The sequence below is a fragment of the Rhipicephalus sanguineus genome, chromosome 1, assembly GCF_013339695.2.
Source record: "Rhipicephalus sanguineus isolate Rsan-2018 chromosome 1, BIME_Rsan_1.4, whole genome shotgun sequence".
NCBI classification, from domain to species: Eukaryota; Metazoa; Arthropoda; class Arachnida; order Ixodida; family Ixodidae; genus Rhipicephalus; species Rhipicephalus sanguineus.
The window spans coordinates 106,656,637-106,675,101 of NC_051176.1; the positions used below are offsets into that span (position 1 = coordinate 106,656,637).

General features: G+C 42.7%; 1 protein-coding gene across 2 annotated transcripts in view; it reads left to right on the top strand.

Moving 5' to 3' along the window:
* The window catches only part of LOC119395151 (cytochrome P450 4c3-like), a 387,183-nt gene extending 369,283 nt beyond the window's left edge, over window positions 1–17,900 (top strand). For both annotated transcript variants that reach the window (XM_049415525.1, XM_037662441.2), the window contains 7 exons: window positions 8,104–8,173; window positions 9,024–9,150; window positions 10,346–10,543; window positions 12,238–12,411; window positions 15,401–15,467; window positions 16,546–16,725; window positions 17,732–17,900. In XM_049415525.1, the coding sequence (XP_049271482.1) occupies window positions 8,104–8,173; window positions 9,024–9,150; window positions 10,346–10,543; window positions 12,238–12,411; window positions 15,401–15,467; window positions 16,546–16,725; window positions 17,732–17,892 (977 nt within the window). In that variant the 3' untranslated portion in view covers window positions 17,893–17,900. The remainder of the gene's footprint in view (window positions 1–8,103; window positions 8,174–9,023; window positions 9,151–10,345; window positions 10,544–12,237; window positions 12,412–15,400; window positions 15,468–16,545; window positions 16,726–17,731) is intronic.
* The last annotated feature ends 565 nt before the right edge of the window (window positions 17,901–18,465 follow it).

The window sequence follows — 18,465 nt, forward strand, 5'->3', positions numbered from 1 at the left end:
GCAAACATGCGATATATGGTGGACTAGATGCCATGGCATGAATGATTTCATTTGGCTCAAAGACAAACAATGCGATGTATGCAGCTCTGTGCTGGCTGCTTCGCATTACATCGATTCCCACAGTGCGTGGGATCTGCCGAATTTTTATTTGAACAATAGAAAGTACGCCAACATATAGTTGATATAGGTTATACAATAGACACCGCACCTGCTAGCTGTGACGTGCACGCAAAATATAACCACATTAATAGCTGCGACATTTATGGTATGCAAGATGAGTTCAAAGGGGTTAATACATTTGTTCAGTTGAAAGCAGCGAAAACGGGATACAAGTATGTGCCATTGATTGCAACACTGTTCAACTGGGAGGTGTGCCTTCTAATTTCGTGGAAAACACTAATAATGAGGATGCTGAAGCAGTTGCTTTAGTTTATTCCAGTTGACTATGGTGCGAGGAAGTAATGTATATTTCTAGGAATTATTTCGTGCGCAAGAAGGTGTTATGGTAAGCTCGTGCCTCTGCCTGGTAGAGTACCCAAAAATAAAAAGAAAAAAAAATATCGGCTATGTTGAATTTATAATGACCGTTAATCAGTTGATACTAAATCTTAAGCCTTAAACAAAGGCATCTTATCGATAAGGGTGAAAGTTGACTCTGTAAAAGGTCCGTAAGTGAAGTCCTTGGGAAATTGTTGTATAATAAACGCACCACTATTCTTTGTACTTTTCTTCTAATTTGTTAATGTTAGACATAGTAAAAGGGTGCCTATATTATGATCGCGGTGTAATTAACATTGGTAGGATAATTGATTTATACACTAAAAAGCGGACAGAAGGTGTAGAAAGCTTCAGTGGATGACGAAGAAAAAACAGTTTAATAATTGCATTTGTTGTTAGATGTGTTGAGCGCTTGCTCCAGCATAGACCATTTGATATATTACGTCCCAGGTACATGTAGTTAGTGACCTCAGAGAGAAAAATATTTTTAATATTATACCTGAAATGCAAAGGAATTTTCTTGTGAGCAATCCACATAAAGACCGTTTTATGAAAGTTAATTGACATTTACTATTCCTCGTGCCAGGAGGCTACTTTCTGAAAGGCGTAATTCAACAGCAATTGACCATATATGCCATCAACTTCAGAATATAAAATACAATCATCTGCACAAGGTTTCACTTCACCAGGAATTCGTTCCACGATATCATGAATAAAAAAAAAAGAAATAACTGAGGCCCAAGAACTTAGCTCTGGGGAATTACATAATAAACCGTGACATATTATGAGCAACAATCACAAAAAGAAACAAATTGTACTCTTTTGGTTAAAAAAGAAGAAAGCGAACCCATGAACATTTAGTTTTTAAGTACTTTGTGCAATTAAACAGTAATTTTCTGTGCGAAACCTTATCAAAGGCTTTGGCGAAGACCATAAAAATGGCATCTATTTGTTTGCCATGGTTAATAAATTTCGCAGAGTCATGTACGGTTTCAACGAGCTGAATGCAGGTTGAAAAGCCTTTTCTAAATCTGTGCTGATGTCTAGTTAGGAAACTGTCTCCTCGAAAAATTCTACGACATGATTGCGTATTATATGTTTTAACATTTTGCAAGAGGTCAAACGAGGTTAAAGAAGTTGGTAGATAGTTTACAACGTGGTTTTTATTTCCTTTTTATGTAATGGTTTACTGCTGACAGTTACCCAATCATGTGGTAGTTTACTATCGCGAATGATGTACAATGTAGAACATGCGAATACTTCGAGACTCATTCTGCATACCTTTTTTTAAAAATGCATTGGTGATGCAATCAGGCCCCGGCGATCTTTAACAGCGGAGCTGCTTATGCGAGCCGTTAGTTGCAATCCGTCCCCAGAAAATTATCATCATCATGAACCGGCACTTGCTATGCTCGCCCTCTTCTTCATCTTCTGCTTCGTTCACAGAACACGTGCGCCGATTTGTCCGGTGCACGATTCTGACAATTCTCATGGGTGAGAGAACGAGTACAGAGAGAGAGAAAGAAACAGGGAAAGGAGAGACAGAAAGAGATAGAAGGAAAAAGAGAGAGAGAAATTCATGGCGAAAAAAAAAATTTTGAAGAGGCGGGACACGTACCCGCGTACCCACGATCCGAAGGCGAGCATCGTAACCACTCGGATATCCATGCACGCTGGCAGAGCATAACATAGCCTTGCATAGTATAGTATAGCAAGTGGGTTGGAAAGGGAGGTGAAGATGAGAGATGTGAGGGTGAGAAGGAGGAAAAGAAGGCGTGGAGAAAGTAAAGCATATCGTAACAATAAAGAGAGAAACAGAGAGAATAAAGAAAGATAGGAAAAGAAATAAAGAGAAAGAGATAGAAAAGAAGAAGCGGGAAAAAAATATATATATATATATATAGAGAGAGAGAAAGGAAATGAATACAGAAAGAGAGAGATAGAAAGAAAGAAGAAGCGAGAAATAGAGAGAGAGAGAGACAGACAGAAAGGTATGAACACAAAAAAATATATAGAGAGCGAGTAAGATGGAGAAAGAAATAGATAAAGAAAGAAAGAAATAGAAAAAAAGATAAATAAGTGCTAGAAAAACAGAGAGAAAGAGAAAGAGTGAAAGAAAAAAAGAGGGAAATAAACAGAAGCAAGGGAGGCTGCAGAGTTCCGTTGTTCCTTCAGGCTTGCCACCACTAGTGCGAATCTGTCTTAATTTTTTTCTTAGCATGGGTAGATTTTTGGCCTTGCTGGCTCGACATATTCAGATTGTTAAGCCCGGAACTGAAATGACGGAGACGGGACAGGGAGTGTGTTAGCGCTTGTGTGTCTGTGTTACTCCTTGCCCCGTCCTCATCGTTTTAATTCCGCGCTTAACAATATGCATAATTTTTATCGTATCTAGTTTTAGTAAGGCGTTTAATATACCACTTTATGAGATATTATCAGGAATAGGAGGTAAGGAGACATTAAAAGTTGGCATGGTACCATTTTCTCTGGTCTAAATAGACCTAAAGTCTTCAATAAAATGTTCGCCATTGATTCTGGATTACGCACGAGAGCTTTACTTTCACGCCTTTGGCCCTTTCGGCAGTTAACGCTTGTCATATTTGGCTCCTGATATTTTGAACTCACTTTGAAGGAGGATGGTTGAGGAGGAAATAGAAGGAAGGACAGGGAGGTTAGCCAGTTCTCAGGCCAGCTGGCTACCCTGTGCTGGGGAAAGAGGTAAGGGGAATAAAAGGTGAAAGAGATGTTACAAAAAGGAGAAGAATAGTAAAAAGAAGAATAACAAGAAGAAAATGAGAAAAAGGAGAAGAATACGTCCTCGGATATGCATATGTCACTGTTCTTTAGTTTGTAGGCCGCCTTCAGGACAGATACCTTTTTGCGATTAGCCAAGAGCTTTATTATAACAGGCCGTACTTTATTTTCGGCTATTTGACTCAGTTTGTGAATTGAATGAATGAATGAATGTTCTTTACTGCACACATATCTTATACAAAACAGGCACAAACTGTGTGGTCCCATAGCCAAAGGCTAGTGCGGGTCCCATTGGAAGTACACATAACTGAAACTGTAATACTTCTAATTAAAATAAACAGAAGTAAACGATTCAAATTTGATATTTTCATACAAGAAATAATGTTTTTCTATTAACAATAGTCACTTGAGTTCGATTAAAGAAAGAGAAAAGAGAAGTACATAACTTTTATTAAACACAGAAATTCTTTCAATGTCATTCACTGATACGCATATCTTGGGTCGGAATACTTCATCGCTCACTGTATTTGCTAGCGTTTGCGTAATCTCGCCGCGTAGCTCACTTAGAACACATATTATCAAGTTACTCCTACGTCCTCTGTCTTCGAGCTCGTCTATTGTTTCTTCTAGGGGTGTAATCTGTTTTGTCAACTTCACATTACTTGCCTCAAGTTCTTTTACGCTGCTTGTGAAAGCGGTCATTGCCGACAGCTCGTTTTCAATGTCATCAGCTCGGACCGCTAGAGTAGATATTCTTCGCTCAATGTCAGCCTGGGAGTACGTGATCACATTAATAGCAGACTGCATATTACTCTGGCCTGTTAACAAGTCACACAATATTTCTTTTTCCCTAAGGCCCGGATTTGATTCTATATTTCCACAAACGGGAAGGTCTTTCGTTAAGTCCCTCATGCAACCAAGAAAGCATTTCACGCGCAGTGGGCAGTTAAAAGGAGTCATCGCTACGGTAGCAATTATCAGGAAGATAAACACCAACCTTAAGCTTAAATCGAAATAGGTTACTGAGCACGATGCCGCCGCTCCTGCTGCAAGGACCACTGTCGAAGCACAGTCTGGGGTGCTGCTTTTATAGAGACACCCTCAGTCACGTGGAATGACGTCACCGCAGTGACGATGGAATCAGACAAATCGTCGATCCAAGGAAACATTCCACTAGCGTCGACGTGCGGCTTGAAGTTGCGCAGCAGCATCCCGGAAGACAATCCTTTTCGCACACAGCGCCTTCATTTTATTCACGCTTCCATTCAAAATTGGTCAATTAGCGATTAAAATGTCCACTCAAAAAGTAGTTTAAAATCAAATTGGGTAAAATAATGGACCTGTTTGGATCGAAGTGAGACAGATGACTGCTAACCAATGGGCGTGCTCATGAACAAAAGAACTAACATAGCCGTGTCCAGTGCTGCGGCCGCGGACAATTGGCGACTCTTCTCATCCAAGAAAGGACAGTATGTTGAAGAAGAACATTTATGTGGTTAATATTCTCCTGAAGAAATGCGACGTCGTCCATGCGCTGCCTTTCAGACTTTTATTTGTGTGTGTGTGTAACCAAGTCAGTCCCAAAATAACTGCATGTTCAACTGAAACACATGTTGATTTGAACATATTATTTCGGGCCATGTCAATCACGTTCAACATATCTACTATAATACAGACATATACATAAAGTATCGTGCCTTAAAGGGACACTAAAGTTATACAACGAACCAGTTTGGATTCATAAACTGTACTCTGAAAATTCTAATGACGTTAATTTCACCATCATACGCCTATTAATAGAGGAGAAAATAAAGGTCAAAGTTCCACTTTTAAATTTTGCGCGCGGAGTCTCCGCGCCTGACGTCACAGATTCCAAAATGTATTTTTCATATTTTTTTCATATTTTGACGACATTTGCTCAACGAAATTTTCTGAAACTTGGTGTATTAAATCTCTGGTCTCCTTAAAGGACAACGCACTTTCTTTTTACCGATTAGGAATGGCGTATGCCGAGGTACACGCCGTCAAAATCTATGACGTCATGGTGTTTGGTGCCGGAAATTCAAGGTGGCGTCGCCACCCGCATTTTCTTTTGGCGCGTTTTCTCGATTATCAAGCGTCTTCTCGCGGCAAGCGTGGTGATTTTGGTATTGTGAAAGAATACCTTACTAATACGAAAGAAATCGTTTTTCTCTTTAGTGTCCCTTTAAGGGCAAGCCTGCACTGCGATAAAAAAATTAGAACGAGCCAAATACTAAAGTTACGTATCTATAAGTGGCAAATCCAACATTTACCACGAATATTAGCCATAGTATGTTACCCACATTTCAACTGCAATGCAGGTTTGAGGAGCTTTGATGAGGTGAATACACTGACCAAAAATTGTTAGAGAAAATTCTACCGCATTCTCAGTGGCAAGTAATTCTGCTTTTCTGAATTCCGCTTTAACTGGATACGGCTCCTTGAGAAAAAGAAAATTCATCAAGTTATTTACCAAAAACTGATATTCTGCTTCGTTTGTTTAGAATTCGTTTGTGAGGAAGAGCAACGGCCAACAAATACACAAGCGCAAAAGTTTTACGGTTAATTTAGTCGTTCGAGAAACTCTCGATGGTACTAAGCCCATTGAGAGGCTTGCTGACTCACCCCGAAAAAATAAAACACCTGAACCCTTCAGCGTTCAGATTTATATTTAGCTATAGCGTTATTGCAAACTCTCCCTTTCTTTTTTTTTTTTTTTGCAAAAGATGGAACACCGCCTATGGTTCTTGTGGTTATATTTAATATGCGTTCGCAAAATGTGCTAATGCATTACAGTAATAATGCTATATTCACTTGCAGTGGGTAAAATTTCAATCAATGCTTTGTCAAGGAGAATTTCAATCAAATAAGGCAAAGAAATTAACCTTTCAATCAATCAAGGAGAATTTTATTGCATCATAGTATGAAAAATGCGTACACAAATATTTGGACTCATAGCCTAAGCGGCTAGGGATGGGTCCAATACAAAAAAGGTTATAAGAATTAGCAGTCTTGTGCAGAAAAAGAAACAATAGCGAAAGTATCATCCATAAGCGAAAAGTATTATGCAGATTCAAGGAACCATACTAAAAAACAACGAATACATGACTATCATGAACACAAAAAATATACATGAGAAAATTTTTAAGAATAAGCAAAAACTGAAGAAAATACCTGGTTAGAAATGAAGTATCGTTTGCAGGTAATGTGAAAACTTCTTGCGAGTTTTATTTCGAGAGGCAAATTGTTCCACAGCTTAGCACCAGAAAATTGGATTAGTCGTTCACCATACAATTTGGAACATAAAGGAAGGTTAAGATTACCGATGCTTGCGTGCCGTGTGTTTAACGACGGGAACGTGAAAATAGTACGGGGCAGAGGCGTGTTTGTGTTTATTTTATTTACTAAACAGGAAATCTTGTAATGGCGTACCTCCGTAAACGGCAGTATACACATTCTCTGAAATAGAACATTAGAGGGGTAATTACCCGGGGAGAAAGTAATCACACGCACAGCTCGTTTTTGTAACCGGATTAGCGGAATAAGGTATGTTGTGTAAGTTTGGCCCCACGACTCACAACAGTAGCTGAGGTGGCAGTAAATTAGGCTAAAATATAATATTAAATATAAAGTCAAGTCAAAGTATTGACGCGCGCGTATGAGAGTGTAACAGCTGAATGACAACTTTTTGCGAACGGTATTGATTTGGTCTATCTAGTTAAGGTTACTGTCAAATATATTGCCAATATATTTAATAGTCGGAACACATTCAATGGATTGATTATATAGCGATACGCTGATTGAAGTGCAGTTCACACTTTTTATTCGTGACCGGAAAATAATATTGTTTGTTTTATCGGCATTTAATAGCAGTTGATTGTCACGAAACCACATTGAAATAGCTAGTAGTTCATTGGACACAGTATGTTGTAAGGTTTCAAATGAACTAACTGTCTGTGAATAAAATTACGGTATCATCCGCATACATTAATGCTTTAGAAGACTGTAGTACTCGTGTAGTACCATACATTTTCATTTCCCACGGCGATTTCATTTTATTCGTGACTCATAAATAAATCGAAGGTTTCAGCTTGAGGGCATACAACTTTGTTTTTACACAAAATAAGCTTCAGATTAAATTAAATTAGGTTCTTTAGTTTTACGTGTCGAAACAACATGATTGTGAGGCGAGCCGTGGTGGGGGACATGGGATAAATTTTGACCATCTGGGGTTCATTAACGTGAGTATAAGTATAAGAACACGGGTGTTTGATGCGCAAGCGTAAATGCGGAATTTGTAAAATCGCTGTCGAAGAGCGTGTCCCCACAAGTAGCGCCACCTACAGGCAAAGTGGAGAAGGAGAAAGACGAAGCGGCGCGAAAGAGGCGCTTGTGAGCCAAGAACAACAACACGATCAGGCGGAGAAAGCATTCGCGCACTAATTACGTTAACTGTCTGTTTGCGCAGGCAAGCACGAATATGTCTCATTCGAGGACCTTGAAAGTTTGATTTCCCATTGCTAGGGTCAAGGGGTAGAGGTTAAAGCTCATTTACGCGCTAGCGCAAATTTCCCATTTGTAAACTCGCCTTCGTGAAGTCATCCTGGATCCTGGCTCCTGGCTAACGCATCCTGGCTAACGTAAAGGCATCCTGGCCAACGCAAAGGCATCCTGGCTAACCTAAAGAGACGTTCTACGGGCAATGCACAAGGGGATAACATGTATTCGCTAGCGCGTCGCCCACTTTCGGGTAGTGTAACGTCACTGTAACATTTCTTTTTTGTGTTTCGTCTTCATCGTTGAGATTGTGGCGCGTACATACATCTGCAGAAACTGCCATGGGAACATGTGTCAATGCCCAGCGATGCTCGGAATCAAAGTACGTCCGAGCCGTGATGCGGTAAGTGTGCCCTTTTCCATCAGCGTTCCTTTAGGGCTTGCCAGTATTGCATCAGTGCAGCGCCTCCACATGCGAACAACGCTAATTAGGAAATATTAAGAAGAAATGATTTACCGATTCCGGGTTCAGTTCTCATTACCATATTCTAATTGAAAACTGCATGCAAAAATAAGCCTGAAGTGAACTGTGCCCTGTCGTGCCAATGCAAAACCTGCATTTTCTTTTCTAAAGCAGAAAGATGTTATAACTTTTAATAAATCAGGCTGATTTTGTGTATTGTGGAGCAAAATCCATTTCCTCACAAAAGTCATCGAAGCAATAAGCGCTCCCATTCCTCACTCAGCTCAACGTAACACCTACTGAGTGTTCTAGAAAAGTGTGGCATTTTAACTCTTCTGAGCGGCCTACAGCCACAAGGTCTGAGTTGTCCTGCCAGTGTACAAAACCAAAACTACGAATTCTGTGGCGTGCATAAGCGGATCGCGCCTACAAGCCCCCTATAGATTCGCTGTCAATGCACACAGCGTAAGGGCAGGATCACGTAGACCAGGTGCCGTCCATTGTGTTTACTGAAGCTAGCCTGAATCGCCTTGTAATTCCCGTTATCTTGTACCAAGACACGTTTCCGTCAAGGCTTTTACGTCCACCATGAAAGCCCTTGACGTGAAAGGGCAGTGGCTTTTTGTTCCTTCGCAGTATATAGTATAATGCAGAAAAAAAAAGGTATTTTTTCCCCACTGCTGTAACTGCTGAGTCTCGGCGAGCTCATACGTCAGCGCTCAGTGTTCAGTAGGCGCTCTGTGCACGCCTCCTCATTAAGTACCGTGACAACATCTGCACTTTCCTGTAGGCTTGGCGAGCTCTGGTTCTCACGCGCCACAAAGCCCTGGACTTGGCCCGACTTTACCTACCGATTCACCGCCGATTCTGCGGAGTTCAATCAAAGCGTGAATATTGTTCACACGTTCACGAGAAAGGTAGGTTGACTATTAATAACAGGCGTCAGTATACAGCGTAATAAAATCTGTAATTATGATGGCTTTATTACATTTCCTTATGCAAGAAAACTGAGAACAGGTACGGCTGACACCTCTGGGGCCATCGTGGTTTCGTAAATTGGCCAGCGGGTTAGGTTCGCTAGACGCGCTTGGCTATGGTGCTCCGGAAGACTCACCTTCTAGCTACTGAACACATCTTTCAACTTGAAACATTTGCCGAGTTTAGCAGTGACTACAGAAAACTAAAAAGAGCGTGGAATAACTTTACGGACAGTAACAAAAATAGGGATGAATTTCGCACAATTATTCCTGATCATTAAATAGCTGGAAATGCAATGTACTTGCGTTGATTATGGTGGCATAATTTATAGGTGCATTCGGCGAGAGTCTCATGAAAAAAAGTCACAGTTTCGCCGCAACGGCGAAGCAATGAATGCGATAGCAATAAATTGTAATGTAACGCGAAGAATGGAAAGCAGCTCGAAATTGCCAGCGCGTCGCTCGAGCCCAAAGGACGCACGAAAAGAACGCACACAGGACGAGCGCGAACTAATGCGTCACAGCTCGACATTTTGAAGCGCACTGCTCAAACATAAAGCAGGACGCACGAAACGAACGAACAGGTACACACAAGACGAGCGCGAACTAATTGTCACAGTTGTTACTTATGTCTGCTTGAACAAGGCGCTCCTTTCGCAAACGCGGCCACTGCAGCGAGCGAAGCGAAGCACCCCACCGGCCACCCCTTCTTTCCTCGAGATAAGCGCACGAAAGCGACCACGCCCTGTAGAGCGAAGAGCAACGGCGATCGCAGGAGCGGCGCGCGTACGTCGCGCCATCTATGTAGCCACTAAGAAAGCATGCTGAATTACGTGGTGTATATAAATAGCGCGCCGTTAGCAGGCTGAAAGACGGTGCTGTCGTGGCCTAACGTCTAATGCGGCGGGATGCAAATGGAGAGGTCGTCCGTTAGATTCCGCGCGTCGGAAAGAATTTCTGAATTATTTTTCTTTATGGCTTTTCTATATATATACATATACATATACGGTGAATGACGGCGACGGGGACGGACATTTTCCAGCCGAGACTGCCCATATAATTGCTATCGCAATAAAAGCACAATTCTTTGCGTGAGTGACAAGGGAAGCGTCACTATTTTATTATTTTTTCCCAGGTCATCAAAGACCGGAAGAAAATGCTCTTGGAGCACCAGGCAGCGTCCGACCAGAAGGATGGGGCAAACGAGGACGACTACTTGAACCTTAGCGGCTGCAGAAGGGCATTCCTAGACCTCCTGCTGTCCCAGCATTTCAAGGACCCGTCATTCACGGAGGAAGACATACGAGAAGAAGTCGACACATTTACGTTTGAGGTTAGTTCGGACTGCAAAACGCTTGGGTCTGCGAAACTGTTGGCACTTCAAATATCGGGAGGCGACCGTAATGCTCCACTCAGGGGTCTCGTAGCGGCGCTCGCACGTCCGCGTTCGTGTGCCCTGGTGTATTACTCAACTTTGTGTTTCGCGCGGTGCCGACGCGGATCTCAGAGGCCGCGTAGAAAGCAGCGCGTGATCGAGATCTTCTCCGCCAGCTGCCGCAACGAGCCCAGCTGCTCCCAAGAAAAGCGTCTGGTCTTTCAATGAACTTGTTCAATTACTTTTCATTAATTATCCTAGCAGTTAATGGGCCTTTAAGTAAACTTATGCTCCGATAGCATACGTATCCAGTAATAACTCTTAACTTCAACAAGAACCATCGATTTCGTACTGGTTTTAAGTTCTTAAAACACATTTTCTGAATAACTGAATTACCCGAGGTAAGTGCTCGACCGGGAGTGCTTGGAAGAGAAACCGAAGTGTCACTCGGCGCTCGTGCCACTAAAAATGATATTTCATTTTATGGCTTAAAATTCCTTCATCGGTGCTGCGCAGGTTTCGAAAGTCGTCTTCACGATGTAACGTCTTCGCATGTTATGCATGGGACTGATTGAACGGTAGAATTATCAACCTACGACTCAGTCATTCTTTAAAGCTTACAATGTTTGGCAGTACTTCGTCACACTTACCTCTGTCTGATCGCGCGCGTCTTGCGAATATCCGGAGTGAACTGCGATAGAATCTTCATGACGATTTTACATTGATATGATTGAACACTACTGGTTGTTAGCATCTAAGAAAAAAAATACAGGAAGAGAGAGAACAGTAAAAACAGTTACATCGGGTGTCCTCCTTTTCCTCTGTTTTCGACCACTGAGGATTAAAGGGCCACTAAACAACCACTGAAATTACAAAGAACAAGTGCGTTATTCTCCCCTGGCGTTTCTCGTCTTTTTGGCACAATTAGTGACGCCAGCAGTCTGTTCACGTGACGTCATGAGGAAATAATTGGTCGATTGGTCCATATACGAAGGATATCAGTTGTTAATTGTCTCCTACAATGCTTTGCCATGCAGTCGCACGCCCCTTCTGCCTTGTCTCACACGACTATCGTGCGCGACGGGATATAGCAGTGTGAAGCCGAAAAGCACGAAATCCTGATAGGCTCAACGCTTACTGCTGACATTATCCACGTGTTTTATGAAGAAATAAGTGGCGAGGAGGACAAAGCACTTGTAGGAAGGGCGGAGAAGGCGTGAAAGAAACCACTCTCTCATTTTGAACTCGGAGTGCTTTAGAGGCCCTTTAAGGTGAAGCATCGGCATCGAAGCACTGCCGATGCTTTACCTTAACCCTGCCATTTTCATACACTACGTATGAAGCCTAACGTTAATTTCCCTTCTAATACATGTTGACACTCATAACAAATTCTTTCACTGTCAATATACCGCCCCAAGTGTTTCTCCGAAAAAAAAAGTCTTCACTCTGTAAATTGTATAACTTACTAGAGCCTACAATTCACTTCCCCTAATCCCTAATCTCGTTTCTCGTTTAGCAACTGTGCCAAAAAAGATGGTAAAATAAAGCAGATGATTACAAAACTAGGAAAACAATAATAACGTATAGCAGTATATTATGAAGCCCTCATGCGTCGCTAATGTGCGCTTTCCCGGCTGAATTGTTGCTTTCAGGGTCACGACACGACAGCTGTGGGAATTAGCTGGACCATGTACCTGTTGGGACTGCACCAAGATGTGCAACAGAAGGTGTACGAAGAGCTGGAGGAGATATTTGGCGATGACAGAGAGCGAGATGCCACCATGGAAGACATTAGGAGAATGAAGTATTTGGAATGTGCCATCAAGGTGCGTTGCTTTTCGATTGTGTGAAAAATTTTGTTTTCATTTGGTAATGAAGGTGAAAAATTCGCAACGTTAACGAACTTCCGTGCAAGAAATAGCTCTTGCCCATAGGCTAGATACGCAAGATAAACAAACAGCGCGCCTAGCAGATAGTGAAGGCCAATTTCGCGGGAAAGCGCCTTTTTTTTTCAGCAACGTTAATCGCACAAGTGCGACGTGTTCGATATTTCTCAGCAAATCTATTTTATACGCCTAAAGCAGCACATTGTTGAAATTGTGAACTTGTTTTGTTTTTTTAATAAAAGCTGGTCAATAAATCTGTGAGAAAAATTAGTCGGTGCGATCCTGTCAGAAGCATTGAAGTCTACGTGCTCAATGTATGACACACTGCGTAATACAAAGCAAATTTGGTGATTGGGATAAGCGTCGTTGAGCGTAAACAACACATGTACGAAGCACACTTTTTGCCTTCAGCGATGCTGAAGGCAAATATGTGAAATGATCTAAAGCATGAGTCGGGATAGGCAAAAGGGCGCATCATTCTGGGGGACTCATTCCTTAGTTTTTTATACCAAGGAGTCCCAAAATGAGTTATAAAAAACTAAAAAATTCAGGAGCCCTTTCCGAATTGGGGAAATGGGGGAAAGCGAAGGTTCGCTTGGGCGTGGCTGACGTACTGCTTTTCTTTCTTTCTTTCTTTCTTTCTTTCTTTCTTTCTTTCTTTCTTTCTTTCTTTCTTTCTTTCTTTCTTTCTTTCTTTCTTTCTTTCTTTCTTTCTTTCTTTCTTTCTTTCTTTCTTTATAGGTAGCGGCCGTCCCCGGAACGCTGTTTTCCGGCGGAATCGGCGTGGCGTCTTTCATGTTCTTTGCAGCGTTCGTCAGCCTGTAGAACGGCCCAATGAAAGGACTATCATGCGATCATGGAAACGCGGTTTACGAATTCAATTTTCTAGATGTAATTTTCCTGAAATGCGCAATTCCTGATATCAACCTTACGCGTTGTCCAGCAGATCATTTTTAGTCCGCCAACGCGAAATATTGCAATGAAACCCCCGCAGCAAGTGTACTGCTTCCCGCTTGTTTTCTTTTTTGTTTTTTTTGCATCGTCGGTAGAACGCATTCATACGCTTCAGTTCAGTTCACGCTGAGCAAGCATGGGCGCGTGGCGTAGTGTTCAAGGCACTCGCTTTCAGACCGCGGGGACCCGGGTTCCAACCGCAGTACCGGAAAGAAATATTACTTCTTTGGTAGCTGTAGGGGAGGAGGGTTTTTGGAACATCGCCAGCTACTACAGGTCAGTCAATACAAGCTTTGCTTGAAAACTTGGTCGCGGAATGCAGCCTAAACTTAAACAAGGTGTAACCCATCTCATGAGCGGATGCGCTCTCTCTGCATTTTTCGACGATCTGAGACGCGAGTGCGCTAAGGCGTAAGTGAGTTTGGTGGCTTATACCTGGAACTTGTCTTCACATCGTTGTTCAGTTTGCTATACAGGTGACCACGCTCTTCTACACCCACGTTGAGTAATCGCATCGCAAGGGACCACGAAAATTGGGACCGCCTTGTGTTGTACAGTTGTCTCGAATCCTTAATCTCGTATCCCTAACAGTCGTCTCTCGACAAATTGTGGAAAATTCTTTTGCGACCCGCTATATACCCCTTATTTACGAGATCGAAGCAAGCATCCGCAGGTGAACTACGAGTTCAGGCGTGATTATTCTTTTCCTCAGTATCTTCCGTACCGCCATTACTTTCAGGTACGAGGGAGATGGCGTTGCTTTCCGCGAGTTAAAAAAAAAGTGTTTACGGAGGCGTCAGACTAGTCTCATAGAGACAATTTACTGCCACTTATATATAAAAAAATAAGCCTTAACTAGCAGCCAACAATTTTCAAAACTAACGAAAGAGGCCGCAGGTTGGATGAAAATAAATCATAAAATGGTGGTTATCACTGCTAACCACCATGCCTGATAGATTTAACAAATGCATTTTCTTGTTTGTAGCGATAAGCGGGCGCACGGAGAGGGGGGTGGCAGGGGAGGCGGTCACCCCCCCCCCCCTAGTCAGCTAAGAGAGGGGGTGCAAAGTCTGCCCCATACTTTGACATACTAGGGGGGGGGGGCGAGGCGCTGCGATAAACCTTCGCCCCCCCCCCCCCCAACCCTGAAGGGGAACCCTGAGCACCCGTATGTTTGTAACAACTTCTTCAATATTTTTTCGCGTATTTGTGATCAATACCACCTTTCGCACGCTAGTCGGTGTCACAAAGGCAGCAGAGTAACGGTATTTCTGACCACTTTGTAACTATAGCAAGAAGAGAGGGTCAGGTCGTTGATCCAAGTTGATCTGGCTGTTCGAATTGGCTCAGGCGCTCATCCCGTTCTTCCAGCAAGCATCATAATTGATCTGAAATGTTTGACTAGATTTCAAATTTTAACTACGTAAATATGGAGGAGAAGCAAGCGAGTCATTGAAAGTGCATTCAGCAGTGGTGGTTTAAGTGAAATAGTAAAGAACCATACAATTGATTAGGTTGCGAACTTTGCATCGATAAAACATTTCACAAAGGCCGGTTCGCCCTTCATGCGATTTTCTTTCAATTTCACTGTTCGTGCGTGAAACATTCTGTTATTAGAGTACACAAGTGAGCGAACATGTCCTTGCACCAGAACGATGTCGTATGCAATGCTCCTCACTTTATCGTAATAGGTCTATTTAAAGTGGTCATCTGTGGCTCCACATTCCCGCTAAGTGGTCCTTTTACCGAAGCCTGGGAAGTCTAGAACTGCCATTTTAAAGGCAAATGTGGCTCAGTGGCTGATAATAAGAGGACGCGTATCTGCACGAAGCTCTGCACGAGAAAACGTCTTCCATGAATTGAAGAGCGCTGGCGAGCTTCACGGACGATAATTGGTTACATGGGAGCAGAGAAACGCGATTTATTTGGCATAACCATTGTCTTGTTTTTATTCTTTTTGTTTCGTATTTTCTAGGAGGCGCAAAGGCTCTTTCCCTCTGTGCCACTCGTCGGACGTCTCCTGCAGGAGGACTGGACGTACAGTAAGTGGCATCAGGACCATAAATGCTACTTATATTGTTGTGCTCTTTTTCTGCAGTCAATCTGTAGATGTCGGGTAGTCTTATAATATCCCACGTCGTTAGTGACCATTTATCTCAGCCAGACGCGAGAGAGTGCCAACGTTTTCTCTTGTCGCATTTCGCAGCCATAAAAATGGTATATATGTAGCTCCTCAAACTGTAGCTTCGGGCACAGTACAACAAAAGAAAGCGAAACATAAAAATTTCGCTTTAGTAGCTTGCTTCTATTGTGCGCTTGATATTGGTCCTAGCCAGGAGACACTCCAGCGCATCTTCCGCGACTGTCCTCGCTACAATGAGCTGAGAAAATCACTCGCAGTGGCTCTTGCCAGCGTAGACCCCAGACCGATGACGGCAGAAACCATTCTGGAATGTCGTCCTGAGAGGTCATCGCGGGTGAAAGCGACGAAGGCAGTGCTCAACTTCTTGAAGGCATCAGACCTGCACCGGCGGCTATAGACTAACGGCGTTATCACGACTGTGAAGCGTGTGACTTTGTGCATGCGTGCGTGCGTGCTCTCCTTCTATCTCTCTTTATCTTTAAAGCTCCCCCAACCCTTCCCCCAGTGTTGGGTAGCATACCGGTTCTTCTAAACTTGTTAAAATCTCTGCCTTTCCTTTCTCTCTTGTTCCTTCCTCCTTGATATTGCTCCATGTCTCACCGCTTAAATAATTGGCGCAAGCTAATTTCAAAGCTGGACAGAATTATCATAGGCAAAATTGAACAAAATAGCGTATTTATTTCTAGACCGCGTTCTCTTGACTTATGTGTGCTGAGTAGTCTTACGTTTGAAATGGGCTTGACTATATATAAGGTAGCAAGGGTGCGTGGCAAGTTCTGGCAAATGATTCGAGTAAGAAAAATAAGGCTACATAATGCTACGCTGCAAATTTTATACAATTAAAAAGCGGAGTACTTTACTTTTATTACCCCGAACCTCACTGATCAGTCACATATTTGTTGTGGTGACTGTTGAAAATTAGTCGCGCACGCTACGAGACATTACATTTTGTGGCACAAAAACTTTCGTTCTTGCAGATGGATACATCATACCTAAAGGAACGGTGTGCACGGTCTTCATCTACGTTCTGCACCGAGATCCTGAGGAGTTTCCTAAACCGGAGGAGTACATACCCGAGCGATTCCTACCCGAAAACAGCGTCGGCCGACATCCATTCGCCTACGTGCCTTTTTCCGCCGGTTACAGGAATTGCATTGGTAATACAGCATGATTCCTAACGTTGAACTATACTACTTCTTTAAAGGCAATTACTAAAAAAAAAAAAAAGAACCGAGTCCACGGGTTGAATTAGAGCTGTCGCTTCGTAACAACATAGGACCAGTTAGAAAAGAACATACTCAGCACTCTTAGGTAATGATCTTGTTGTTTAGGCAAGGAGCTGAGTGGTAGGGATGAATATGTTGTCATGACAACAGTCAATGAATCGATCAGGCTTTCTTGTCTGTTTTGATAGCTTAACGAATCTTTGTATTGCATTGTGCATGCTACCATAGAAACCTAAGATGTTGATGCAAGTTCGTTGAAGAATTTATATGGGTATGATTACCAAGATAAACGTTCAATTCATAGAGTACAATCGTTTCGCGAGTATACAGCAGCGCGATGGTAATATAGAAGCACAAACAACGCACGCCGAAGACTGCCTTTCGGTTGAAAGACCATTGGTTTCGTGGTTTCGCAAACTAAGGCGACTGACTGCGCTATTTCTCGTGGCGTACCAATTCAGATTATGTCCCTGAGCCCGTTGAGCTTAGTGTGATGATAGAAAAAATGTATGCCTTTCACATCTATTTAAGAGCACCACTAATTCTTCAGTAGCTAAGCAAAATCCTGTTCTCAGTGCAACCCATGTGCGCTGTTGGTAATGACTGAATATGTTGTGCATACATTTGCCGATATCCTACAGTGCACTTCTCTAGCTTCACGCTGTATGCCTTCGAATGCAAATGGCTTTTTTTTTTACTTTGACTACTTCCTCGTTCAGAAGACATTGTTCAGCCAGTTTTTGCAGTATAATGCAAGTACTGCAAAAAAATAGTACACTGTAAAAATGGCGACGTGCCAGTTCCCCTCATGCCTATTTGTAGATCTTAAGCGAGGTGTGTATACTCACTTGAAACGAAAACCAAAAAATTTGCATTCATTGAGCGCTGTCGACTTGACGCCGGTCTCTAACCTTTCCTTTTCTTGGTGTCTATGCAGGCCAGAAATTCGCTTCTATGGAGATGAAGACACTTGTGTCACGCGTGCTGAGGAACTACAAGCTGGAATCGATGTACCACAGGGACAAGGTGCAAGTTGTGTCCGAACTCGTGCTTCGCGCTCGCAACGGGTTGCGGATACGCTTAACCCCACGAGAGTAGAAACACGGGCGTTGTTGTGCATCCGTGTTTTATTGTTGTTTACAACGATTGTACAAAACGTGTAGTATAAGCACAACCCTCGCCGCGACGACGTCGGGGAAAGCGTGTGTGTGTGTGTATTCGTCTCATTCACGCATTTTCAGAGCGTGGCCTCACATTCGCGCAGTACTTGTGCCTTATAACTAGTCTTTATGCATTCATGCTGCTCATATCCTTATTTCACTGCATAATACTGCATCAAGCAGTAATCCTGAGAAAAAGTACTCGTACCGACTTTTTAACAAATAAAATGTGCGTTACTATTTCTTCCATAATCAGCGAGTGTCCGTTCTTTTCTTTTTTTTTCTTTTTTTCCACCCACGCTGATAAAGTTGGCAGCAATGCGCAAGGCTGTTTAAAGCAGCAATGATAAACGTGGGTGCGACATCGTAAAGGTAATGCTCCTCGAAGGGCAGACAGCTTTCTATTTCAAGACCAATATTCCTTTAGAGGTGGCGCTGCAGTCATTCACAGGCACGTACGCCAGCTCACACATTCGCACGCAAGCACGCTTATGCACGAGCGGGCACGCTA